At 38.3% G+C, this 13,445-nt stretch overlaps 1 protein-coding gene across 1 annotated transcript in view; it reads right to left on the minus strand.

The window, feature by feature from the left end:
• The window catches only part of lamc3 (laminin, gamma 3), a 154,606-nt gene that overhangs the window by 88,559 nt on the left and 52,602 nt on the right, over positions 1-13,445 (minus strand). Inside the window, exons 5-6 of the mRNA XM_005917219.2 lie at positions 2,237-2,425; positions 1,221-1,338 (exon numbers count right to left, since the gene is read on the minus strand). Of these exons, the coding sequence (XP_005917281.1) occupies positions 1,221-1,338; positions 2,237-2,425 (307 nt within the window). The remainder of the gene's footprint in view (positions 1-1,220; positions 1,339-2,236; positions 2,426-13,445) is intronic.

A 13,445-nucleotide genomic window follows, 5' to 3' on the forward strand; every position in this document is an offset into this window, starting at 1 on the left:
GTGGCTGACTAAATACTTTTTTGCCCCACTGTATTTCCTAAAATCAGTCAGGCTCTTACTTCTCTTTGGTCCAGTCCAGCATTTGAAATCATGGTGTAATATTTGATTCTTTGACTTGCACATAAAATCGTTGCTTCTTTCCTGATTCTTTCATTTAAGTAACATTTCTAATTTGCGACATATGGTCTACTCAACTGAACTATAAAAGTTTTTTTCAAGCATTTGTGTCATTGCATTTATCATGTGTGTTGGCCAGCTTGGACAAACCATGTCTTTTGTGCTTCCAAGCTATACAGTACAAAATTCTGCAGCCAGACTATTAACACATTCTAGCAAGCATGCTAAGATAGTCTTTACACTGGCTTTCAGTAGATTTTAGGATTTACATACAGGGCACTAAATGGCCAGGCACCACATAATATATCTCAGCTTCTTACAAAATACACTGATGCTTGCTGTCTTCTGATAAACGTGAAAAAGATTTTTTGACTTGTGTCACTATGTGATGAGTTGGGGTTTAGAACATGTTGGTTTGTTCACAGTTTGGTATTTAGTAGGTTGTGTGCCATGGATTTATCTGAGCTTCCGTGCTGGATATAACTGCTTGTGGTGGCTGAATAGGGCACTAATGGGAAGAGTGAAACTGAAAAGATACTTTGAAAACAAAAACTTTAAAATATAGCTAGACAAGAAACGATGCATTTGTGTAATGTAGACAAAAATAATATGAGGTTTTCTTGATAGAAGTCAGACAACTTCTGCACACTTCCATAAAAGGGGATAACCATGAAGTAATTCAGTGGACTCCGAACATACATAAAGCAAAAAAGTCACATTGGCGTAACTAATATTGTGCATGATGAATATACGTGACACCCTGAAATAAAAAGCTTAATAAAACTGAAATGAATTTTATCCATGTGGAAAATAACACTGCACTTGGTGGCTTGCTTGTTACAATGCTTTTTAGCAGTTTGACATTGTGTTTGGCACATCCTGGTACTTGCTGATAAGGTCACTAATTCACAGTAGTGTCACGTCGAGAAATTTGAATCCTTTTGTCCTGCTTTGCAGTTTGATAAATTCAGGCTTTGGGAAGTTAGGTGTCACATCTATAAAACAGGAAAGCTGTATGAAATGTAATGTCAGTGAGCCTTGTGTTCACTAACATAAAATGAATGCATGTATGCTGTATATATTACTATATGTATGTTGCTCACCTGCAGCCACCGGGGCCTATCGAGTGAAAGCCAGCCTGGCATGTGTTACACTTCTCTCCTGTCACACCTTCCCGACAAGCACACCTTCCTTCTACATCACATTGTAGACTCACAGATCCTGGAAGGGTTCAAATAAAGAAAAATGTAATCATAGTGTTGGACAAGAATTATGAGTATTTTCTATAAATATCTATCTATCTTTCTATCTATAAATAATGAACATTTGTTTTGAATTTCTGTTCCTGGAAGAGGAGTATATAACCTTGCTTCTACACTGTAGCCGATATAGTGAAGCTTTAGTTAATGGAGAAAAAAGGCCATCTGTGGCAGAAAGAAGAGAAAAAGGGAAGCCTGATGGAGTCTGCTATAACCTTTGATCAATATAATGGACTCCAACAGCTCTGTGCCTTCACCGCACACTATTTATATGAAGAGGAAAAGATAGTTAATGTTTTTTGTTCACTTTTCTCTCTCATTCTCTGATGATGGGTGAAGCACAAACATAATTTGTGCTCCACCACCACTAATGCTCCTCCACCTAAAGTTAGGCCTTGCTTAATGAGCAATGAGTCTTTTCATTGATAATGTTCAGTGAGTCAACTGGATCAATTTACACCCGCATGGGTGAGTAAATCCATGGATTTCCTTAATGATCATCGTGGAAGCTAAGGCAATGATAACTAAGATGAGATTGAATGAATTATAAATTGAAAAAGATTCTACTCCTAGGCAAGTTTGGTGAGCTGATGGGATGTAGAAAATATTAATGCAGTGCCATTAATTTTTTAAAAACATTGGCCATAAAATTTGTAAAATTAATCCTATGAGTCCCATTCATTTGTAGCTAAAGCTTGCATATGGTGCTTTTTTGTGCCAGTGTGGCATTCCAATTTAAACATAATTACATTTTCTCATGCAGGAGAAAACAAAAGTAGCAAGTAATGACATTGGCATGGATCATAATTAGGGCTTCAGTTATTATCAAAACAACTGAGATTTTTGTGTCTGCAGTTTACCGTTGACATTGCAGTTGCAGGGTAGGCAGGGATCTTCTGTAGATTTCCGGTAGTAGCCATTTCTGCAGCGCTCACAGTGGGGCCCATCGGTGTTGTCTCTGCAGCTCACACATCGCCCCCCACTGCCAGTGCTCCGGTACTGTTCCATGTCAAACACACATTGGTCTGATCTCCCACTGCAGTTACACTCTGAGAGTGAGGTCGGTGGTGCAGGAAAAAAAAGAGAGAAGAGGTAAGAGGTCAAGAGAGGAGAGCTACTAAGACGAGGAATGAGCAGCCGCAGGGGAAGATACAGAAAGCAATGAAGTTTAAAAAAAAAAGGATGGCAGAAATAGATGAAGTGGAGAGACACACAAAGGGTATATGCATGTGAGAGATTATGTGTTCTGGGATTGGATCATAATTTAGAGTCTCATTGCTAATCTCATTTCACACAGGCCTAATGAGGAGCCAATCGGCTGTCAGGGGGCACTTAGATAACAGTAATTCATGTTTGTACAAGAGCAAATTACTCAGCTGATAACACACCACCACAGCTCTCATACCCTTCACATCAAATCCCTCTTTAGTTTACAAGTTACCCTGAGGGGGGACTTAGGTGAAATTGCCCATTTTATTATGAATCAAGCTCCCAGTTGAGCTAGAAATAACCATATGATTACCCTTTCTTTTTAATAAGAAGTCTCATTAGTATTTAACTTATTTCACCGGTTGCTTTTAAAACCTAACATGTGATGAACTTGGGCTCGGTGGTTAAGGACTTTAATGTGCAGAGCCTTCATTTGTTTGGCTGTAACTTATACTGCATAGATACAGTTACTAGCCACAAATCGAGGCTTTGCAGGGTTAAAAAACCTACAACTATTGTGACTGCTCTCATTTCCATATATATTTAGAATTTTAAAAGTAATGAGTTCATAATTATTGTTGATTTAGCACATATTAATCCATTCCTTGGCTGTGGCTTAGCTCTTCTTTGGGTACAAATCCACCACCCTTCTGTGTGGATGTTGCAGTTGTTCTGGAGGTGCTAACATCCAAATAAACGCAGGCGTGAATCGGAGCATGAATTTCTTTTGGTTTTAATCTTCGGCTTAGACTAGCAGCCTCTCACCATATGATAGCTTGTATCCGGCCCTCCTATGATCCAGAATTGGAGAAAGAAAAAACATATAGGAACCCAACAGCAATCATTCCCAGCAGCTGTTTCCAGCCATCTGACCACTAAAAGCCCAATTCTTTTTGTCCTATTTTGGTCTGTACTGCATCATTAAGGGAAACTCAGGCACTTTAGCTCCTAAATGCTCATTAGTTTTTCCATTTGGCTTGTGGCTGCCTGTATTACCTACAATCTGACTATGATCTTGCATCAACAATGTGATAAGCTACATACAGTTTGATTACTGATACCGCGTTAATTTGTACACTACATTGGTAAAAGGTTTACTTCAGTGGTCTCTATGGTTCATGTAAATGAGGTAAGAATGGCAACTACTAAGTTTTCTCATTTCTTATGCATTGATTATGTGAGTCCGCTGAGGTGCGAGTGACGTTAATTTCATCATCAAACACTGAGCACAGAGGTCTATGCTGACATCCAGGTGCCTAGCAATATTTTTGTGACCACACACTCTCATCTGCGAAGAATTTACATTTCAATGCACCAACTACGCACGCACCCCAGGTGGCGGACTTCAAGTGGACTTCAAAGAAGTATAACAGGAATGACTACTTGGCCGCTGTGTCTCCAGCTGTCCGTGTCCATGTCAGTAACATAATAAAGGCTTTGCTGGTAAGAGCTTATGGAGTCATGTGGGTTTTGAGCGGGTCGGTGTGTGAACGCACGTCTTCACACTTAGGATGGGACTTCTTAATTGCTTTGTGCAGTCACTGGAACTAAGGAATTTGTGTTTAGTAAACATTCTGATTCCAGACTGTACAGACTGCTTATTAAAACCAAAATACCTTGTTTTCTTTTCCTTCAAGTGTTAAATACAGAAGATGAGGCAAGTGGGTGTGAAGTCTTTGAAGTTGTTTAAGGGCACCTTTGATGAAGTTGTTCTGAGTCAAACATGTAATGTAACAAATCACTTCTGCTGCTGAATCATTAGTGAGGGAATGTGATTACATTTTTTATGAGAAATCTACATAAGGAGTAATTGACGACTGCTGCCTGCTGTATCTGAAAATTAAATTAAAGAGAATGGGAACTAAAACTAAAAGCCGTGGCTTTAAATCCCCAATGAATTTAAAAGTGCCAAAAAGTTTTTTAAATCAAACATGAACATAAGAATCAAGTCATTATCTCTGGATTCATCAATGTGAGTTACCTGTTTGCGTTTAATAAATTAGGTTTATTCATTGCTGCAGCTCTAAAACGCCATCCTTGAGTTGTAGTTCAGATTATTGTAAAAGATACAGCAGGAACCAGCAACCTTTGCTAGGAGAAGACTTACAGATGCAACATGGATACTGAGGTTCTTGGGAGAATTAGATTAGGAGTATGGAGAATTATTGCACATGGGTAAACTGAGAGTTATAAACAGCAGTACCAGTGACCGATTAAATTATACTGTTACATATTGTACTGGAGTAATTCACCAATGCATGGACAAAGAGAACAGCTGGTTTTCTGGATGGCTATGATCCTTGCTAATTCTGTCGGCCTTACACAGACATCAGGCAGATCTTTTTAATGGCGGGATAGCTCTTGGCAGTGACGATCTCTGATGGCTGCCCCAATCTCTGTCGTGATTTCCAGCTTTTAGCAAGCAACTTCCATTCCAAAACTGTCATACAGCCTGTCACCAGGCTGTCGATCGTGCTTCTGTGGAAGATTCAGGAGATAGTGTCTTGTAAAACTAAGTGTCCTCAGAAAGTATGAGCACTGACGGGCCTTTCTGTCCGTGATGTCCATGTGAAGGTTCCAGGATAGATTCTCAGTAATGTTCACACTGAGTAAGTTGAAAGTGCCTACCATTTCAATGTTAGCATAGCTAATATGGATGAGCCAGTGTTCTCTTCTGGATGATAGTTCACTATCATCTCCATTGTTCTGCTGATGTGAGAGAAAGGTTGTTGGCCTGTTTAGCTCTGTCGGCTGTCTCATCATTGTCTGCAATAAGGCCTACAACAGTCCTATTGCCTGCAAACTTAATGATGATGTTCTTGGAAGTGAAAAAGGAGCACAAGAGTACACTAAGAAATCGCACACTGTGTTTTCAGTGAGCGAGGAGGAAGGGTGTTCCCGTTTTCCAGATGGGTGAGGGCAGTGTGTGTTGCCAAGGCGACTGTGTCGTCCATGGCTCTGCTCCTTCTCTGGGCAAATTGAAGAGGGTCCAGGATGTCGGGGAGCAGCAGATGTGTTTTCTGACCAGCTGCTCAAGGCACTTCATGAATGTCTAACCCTTTATGTTTTTTTATATATACATTGGCATAAGTATTTGTTCCATTTCTTAGTGGAGCAAATACTAACATTAGACAAATATAACCAGTCCAGTTTGTTACTCAAGTGGAAACATGTCCACCTAGCCCGTCTAGGCCAATGATATTTATGGCCTGAACTGCAGTTCTCATCCTTCAAAACACATCTGCTATCCCCAGTTCAACAAAATCTGACAACCACCCCACCTACAAAAATAAAAAGTTTCTGCATGACTCACTTCTGATTGGCGCCAGTGGGTAGCTACAGCACAAATACAACTGGTTGTCTCAACTTGTCACCTCCCATTCACTCTATCTTTATCATGTCAGGTAGTGGTAGTGTGACTGCTGCACAGGCTAGCTAATAGCCAAGTAGAAATACTGTCAGAAACACTGTGAGACAGTCCCATTTCAGCTAGTGCTACAAATACACATTGATATTTCAAACAATATTTACTCATTCATAAAGACAACGTATTACAGTGCAGTGCAAGATAATAATCTGGAAACCAGGCTTTACTCTTTTACCTGTAAATGTGGTTCTCTATAGTGAAACAAGCTACAGGGCAATCAGAACATGTTACTTCTGATCATTCGAACTTTAGCATTGTTATGAATCTGTTTTTACTATAAAGCTCTATTTCTGGTGTTCTCTTTTTTTCTTTACTATTGCATTTTGTAATTTTTTTAGTGCTATGACTTTTTTTTAGTGTATGTGACTATAATGGTTTCGGCTACCCAACTGTATTTTATATTGCTCTACACTTTTTTTTAACATTAACTGCCTTTGATGTTGGCCGTGTTAGCCTCCTTTCTTGTGAGACATCAAACTGCTGAGCACATTATCATAAGCATGTTACAGTACAGCATCTTTGCCATCTTAGTAACGGGGTGTAAAATAACTGTAGCTGAGCAGTTAAGGTTTTATATGTATGTGGGACGAAGATTGCTACCAGCAGAAAGGGAGAGGGGAGCTGAGGCAGAACAAATCATTTGAGGCTGTTTCTCAACAAGTTTAACATGAAGACTCCCCCATACAGCTCTCCATAACTTGTGTTAGGTTATCTCGTCCACATTTTTATGTTTGCCCACCCACTGCTGTCTCTTTAACATGCTGTTACAACAGTCCTGTCCTGGGGACCACACAGCTTGTGCGTCACTGTGGAGGCTTCATGCAAGTAAGTAGGCGCTGTTAGCTCCTTGCTGAGTCTGATGATATAGTTCACAAAGCACTTTAAACCTCCCAGAATGCTACGGCTCATACATTCTTGAGTGGCCTTTAGGGTTGAAACTTACAGGATTACAACAGGAATACAGACTGTATTGCACTCTTGATTGTTTCCATCTATCAAATGGGTTTTTATCAGTTTAACAGTGGCACTAGCTGCACTTCTTGCTGGACCAGCAATGAACAGTGCATTATGACAATCACAACTAATGGTGTGACTATAAGGAGCAAATAAAATAACAACCATAAACCTTACCATTTATGTCTTGTTTAATCTGAGCAATTAGGGTAACTCAGAACCTTATGTTTAAGAGTGGAAAATCTATCGATCACAAAGCAAGAAAGTTCAATATATATATCAAGTAAATAAATAAATAAACACAACTTTTATTACAAATACTGTTGTAATTTAGTTTTAAAAAATGATCTAAACCTACCAAACCTGATCTTTATCTGACTGCGCTGCTCACATAACGGGAGGGACAGTTTTACCGGAATACAAAAACTAATAAATGTTTATGGATAATTAGATTAAAAAAAAACAACAACAACAAAAAATCACAAACAAAACTATGGAAAACTGCCAAATCTGGAAATATGGTTTCATTTCTGTCTTCTCAAAATTATGATTGTGTAACAGATATGAAACAGGAAAGTCTGTAGTTTTTAGTTGCTTCTAAGCCTCCCTGTATTTTATATTCCAGTCCATGTTGTTGTTTGTTGTTTTCTTATGTGCTCAATAAATCCTCCGTATTTAAAGTTCGACTTGTTCTTTGTCATTTTGCCTCTTAATAAACCCCTACTCACCTCTCCCTGCTTATCTCTTTTTCGTTTGTGCTTAGTTCTTTACGTTTGGGTTTTATTTTCTGTGTTAGTTTATCTTTCTTTTTGGACTTTTGTTGGCTTGGCTCTGTGACAAGGCTACAGCATCCTGTTTTTTGTTAATGTATTCATAAATTCATTAAAGTCACTTTGTTTTTTGTGCAAATTGATAGTCTGTGCCCTTTGTGTGAACTTTTTGAACCACCATACGGCACAATAATCTTTTGAGAGAACCACAATCCCGCATTTATGTTTATTCAATAAATGAGGCACCAAAAAAATCAAAAGTGACTAGAAGCACAAGATGTAACTTCTACTCTGTATTTACATACATGCATTTATAATTAAGGTTTGCTAGTTAGGACAGAACCTCACAGGAAGAAGGTTCTGCGTGTTCTCCCTAAGCGTCCAGAGGCATTCATATTAGGAAAATTATTGACTTTAAATTGGTTGAAACTGTGGATGTAATTGTCATGGTTGTTTGCCTCTCAGTGAAGAACAGATTTATCCCACCTCTAAACCAAAGGTCATCTGGAAAAGTCTCCAGCAACCCCTGAACTGGATGATGGCTCAGTCACACTAGAGGAAAAAAAAAATCGGATGGCAACTTCTTTACAATAAAGAAAAATCAGTGGTTTTCCTGGAATCGCATCAAATGTTTTTGCACTCAGTGAATCAAGTTCAGTTTTGAAACCCAAACCTCTGGACAACCATTTTTTGATCACAAAGTGATTGCACAGGTTACCTGCTGAGAGGCAGCCTGTCTCCAAACCACTGGAGGCTGATAAAGTTGCAAAGGTTTGTAAATAACTGCAAAATCATGTATAGACACTGTCTAAATCAGTCTGCACCAGTAAGCACAACTTATCAGCAGCCAATCTCTTTGCAATATGTGACTTGTCGTACCTAGTTGCCAACTGGTTATATTCTGGTTAAGTAAGATTGTCAGCAGCTATGTCGTTTTGCAGTTAAATAACTGCCCAGTAACTATTGGTGGAGGAATTTCTGTTTTAGATCGTTGAGGTTCTGGATGTACTGTGAATGTAAGTGGACTAAATGAATTTATGTGTGTGTAGATTGCAACAGATAGTAATTTTTGCCAATATTATCACTTAATTGTGATATTTTCAATTTTGGAAATGTATGGATTTAAATGCTACCTGAAGCTCCTGCACATTGTATATCCAATGATCACATTCCTCCGTTGCTCATGCAGCACAGAAAGTGTTGCAGGTGACAAGACAGGTCAATAAGTCAACAAACAAAGGTCCAAGCTCTTCTGATAACATATTTGAATTCCTCTTCTGTGTGCATCTTTACTGTACATTAAGTGGATGTTTCATTACATTCTGCACTGTCCCTGTGAGAAACATGGACGGTCCTGTGCCCTCAGTAAGACTATGAGCCAGTGACACTAACTTTTAGTGAGTGGCCAGTCCTGCAGCATTCAGACTCCTACTGAGGGCTTTCAAGGACTCTTTAATTTTCAGAATATGCCTATACAAGCGTGGACGATGCCCTCTTATTGCTCCTTGGGGCGTTGTCTCAGAGAAATTAATCTGGACATGCAGTAAAAGCGAAGTTCTTCTTTATCTCCTGTGGTTTTAAGAGCACATGACCCCTCATAGCCCAGAATCACCACTTATTTCTGTGTGGCATGGCAAAGCATAAATAATCAAAGCTAAATAAAAAGATGTGATACTGTGATATGAAGGCTGTCTCATCATTTTGATTATTTTGATTATAACTCCTGCCAGCATCAGTCTGGGAGTTAGATGCTTGATCAAAGATCAAAAAGACAAAAATCACATATGAGGTTGTATTTTATTTTGATTAATTTTACAGGGGCAGCCAAAATGTTCATGCTGATCATTTGTTTGATGATGTGATTTTAGGATGTGAGTGTTCAAAGATGTTGATTTTACAAACAATTTCTTCTTCTTTGTCCATTATTATTATTATTATTATCATTATTATTATTATCTTATCTTGTAAGCAATAAATACCCATAGTGTCTGAGTGTATGCATAGTAAACATTAATATCAGTGCTGTGTATTTTGTGGCCAGTTTACCCAGCACTAGTCTTTATTTTTCCTTCTTTTAGCAGCAAGGAATGATTTTGGGAGTGTAAAGGAGGTTGCCACCCTGCGTCATCTGCAGGGGAGGTAATGTAAACCACTCTTACTGTCTTCTGCCCTTTATATGAATAATTTCTTAGTGCTGTTGCAGAACACATTGCAGAGAGGGACCAAAATCCCTGCAGGCACAATGATTTCTCATTTTTACATTTAATTTGCTGGATGAATGAGATGTCCTGCCAAGAGAATATAGAAAAGCAGCAGTGATGAAGCAGCCGAGGCAGAGTCATGCTTCACATACTGTATATGTATAAGACTTTTAGCGTACTACATGGGACCTGGCCCCCACGTGGTGATGGTCATCATGTCATGACCACCACCATCATCTCAGCTTATCCAAAGTAGTGATGGTGATTATTATTTTTGTTATTAAGTCTGTATTTCTTTACAGGAGTCCTCCAAAGTCTCATCTCTAACATAATAATGCCATAATTCTCACTGTCTACTTTCCTTCTTGCCAAAAGAATGTGTAATGACACACTCTACAGTAATACATACAAAACTGGGACAGGCAATTTCATACATGTTTTAATCTTTAATGTGTTTTGAGGTTCAATGCAGCAAGGCCTCATAAATGTGTTTTATATTGCATTTACTTCCAGGAAATATGCTTATTTGTTCTCTTGGCAAGAGTTAGACATTAAGGAGGCATCAATTTTTCATCTAAGCTTAAATATGAGACTAGAGCTCACTACACCCAACTTCAACATGGCATTAAACCACAAACTGATGTTTTTTGGGTTTGGTTTTTTTTTTCAGATAGATTTGTGCCACTGATCCAACAAACTTAGTGTGTCAATCAGCCAACTTAAGTGAATTGTTGTTTGTGTTTGGACAAAGTCAGTCTGGCTTTTCCTCCCTGCTTTCTGTCTTGGTTGGATTGTATATTTATCCCAAGGTTGATTGATTTTGATTTTTCAAATGAAAAATTGCACTCTTTCTCATCTAATTCAGCAAGAAAGCAAACAAACATATTCCCGGAAACAGTGCCTTTAGGAGTATGCTAATCCAGTGTGATGGTTTGGTGTATAAAATGATATAAAATATAAAGATTTCAACTTAGAAGCCATCATGTTTCGCTGCTGTGAGTTATACTGCTTTGATAATAATGTTTGCTTAGTAGCTAAACATCCTATAAATCATTTAAAACCTTTTAAATATGTTGAAGGTCTTTGAGTTTTATTGGGAAAGCTGATTTCTCTCTTCCCCTCAGAGTCATTTACTTATATTATAAAACCACCGTTTAGTATAATGATGAGCCATGATGAATAACATAAAAGGCTCGCACGCCCCTGGTTTTCAGCCGGGTTTTAGGGACAGCAGGAGCAGCTGGTCCATGGACCTTAGTGATCTTGAGGGAACTTATGGAGTTAAGAGCTCAGTATGGTGGCAGTGATCCATTAAAAGTTTAAAAAACAAATAATAAAATCTTAGAATGGATCCAGAACTGAACTGGGAGCTAGTGGAGAGATGCCAAGATGGGGAAATGTTGTCTCGTTTGCAGGTTCCGGCTAAAAGATGAGCTGAAGCACTTTGGTCTGGGCGTTAAGGGAAGCTTTGCTAAGGCCAATATAGAGCGCAGTGCAATCGTCCAAGGGGCATTATGACAGAAGTTGAATAAGACGTTCAAAGATTTTACAGGATAAAGTGGATTTGATTCTTTATGAAAGTCTCAAATGATAAAAATGAGCTTTAATAACAGAATTCATCTGCTTATCTAGTATAAAATCACAGTCCAGTTTGATAGCAAGGTTAGTCACGTATGAATGCAGGGGACCAGGTCCAAGAGACGAGGAATCACAAACACCACTGGGTCTGAAAACAACGATCTCAGTCTTACTTTCATTAAAATTCCAAAAAATTAGGCCATCCATGCTTTGATATCTTTCAGACACTTCAGTAGTAATGTAGGACAGCTGACATTTCTTTATATATGATTTGTTTGTTTTCAATGATTTAATTTCTCTGTCCTTTTATTATGTCTATAGGGAAGGACTTTTTTCTGAGTTTCCTCATCATGGGTGAGGTTACAAACCATTACTTATCTCTACCATCCAAAATATATTAAATTTAAATTATCTCAACATATTAGCACAGCTGTGGCACAGGGTTTCATTTCAGTTGCTGAAAAATAGGAATAAAGCTTGTTCTGCTGTGGTCAGTGCTGTTCTGACTTGTTGTGGACTGTAGGTAGTTAAGGTTACTTATGATGTAATGGAAAACAACTGTGATGAGTCCTCAGTCATGTGCCAGATGAGGCGAAAAAGTCTCAACGTAAATAAACTGGACAGGGTTTTAGAGGGAAAAAGTTTTCAAATTTATGTGACACTGGTCACCAAGTCATTGGGATGTAATGGGGTGTAGTGTGAAATAAGTATAGTACCATTCTGTACTGGTTAATGGTTTGAGGTTGATTGGATTGAGTTGGAAGTCTTGTCAGATAATGCAATACCTATTTTGAACTCAAAAAGCTCACACAAGAACTCCTTAGGTGTAGATTTTCTTTTACTTTTGGTGCACAAAAAGAAGAAACTGCATTGACTGAATGTGATGGGATATTTTTCTTCCACTGTACAAATCCCAAATATTATAAATTTCTACAAAACCATATGAACAATATGAGATCTGATTGTGTTACTGTATGTGTAATAAATATTATAACTATTTCTCAGACTCTGTAATCACTTATCTGTGGTCAGAGTTTCAGTGCAGGATTTGGTGAAAGTTGTGCAGACTGGTTTGCTAGAAAAATACTTCACATTGTTTCGTATGTCTGTATCAAAGTGTGAACATTTTCCAGTTAATAAATGACTAGACTACTTATTTAATGAAATTACCAAAATAAAACATTTTGACATGTGACCATACATTTAATATAACAGGATTATATAGCTGTATGCAAAAGAAGTAATATAATCCAAGCAGCAAACACACATTTACTTTTTCCTTTTATCATTTATTCAAACTTTATCATACTTGTACTTTATTTAACTTCATGAGCTTGGGATAAAGAGAAGGTAAATGTCAAATTCAAAGGTTTTTATATGCTAACAAAGAATTTATTGTAATCTTTCTATTAAAGTCTTTTTGGGATTCTTTTCCTTTGTCTAGCCTAAAGTCATGTGAAAAAGAAAGTTTTCGCAGACCTCTATGCAGTATTCTCGATATATACACCCCATATTTCAATAGCTTGTAGAACTTGACTGTGTGACTGCAAGGTGCCCAAGAACTGTGGCTACAAAAACAAACACAAATTGCTAATCCTCCACCATTGTGTCTGTGAAGGTTCTCAGTCATCCAGGTCATCGTAGTCAAAGGAGCTTGCAAAGAAAAGCGTCTGGACTTCTTTGAGTTGCTTGAAGACGTTTCACCTCTCATCCGAGAAGCTTCTTCAGAACTGAAGAAGCTTCTCGGATGAGAGGTGAAACTCAAAGGATAAACATTATTTATACTGTGTCCAAGCTGGGTCAACTTTACTGTTATTCCTGAGCCCTTCTTCAGAACTGAAGAAGCTTCTCGGATGAGAGGTGACACGTCTTCAAGCAACTTAAAGAAGTCCAGACCCTCCACCATTGTGCTTGACAGTTGGTATGAGGT

Source organism: Haplochromis burtoni, unplaced genomic scaffold (genome assembly GCF_018398535.1).
Source record: "Haplochromis burtoni strain Fernald_Lab_line unplaced genomic scaffold, NCSU_Asbu1 Contig_23, whole genome shotgun sequence".
In the NCBI taxonomy this organism is placed as follows: Eukaryota; Metazoa; Chordata; class Actinopteri; order Cichliformes; family Cichlidae; genus Haplochromis; species Haplochromis burtoni.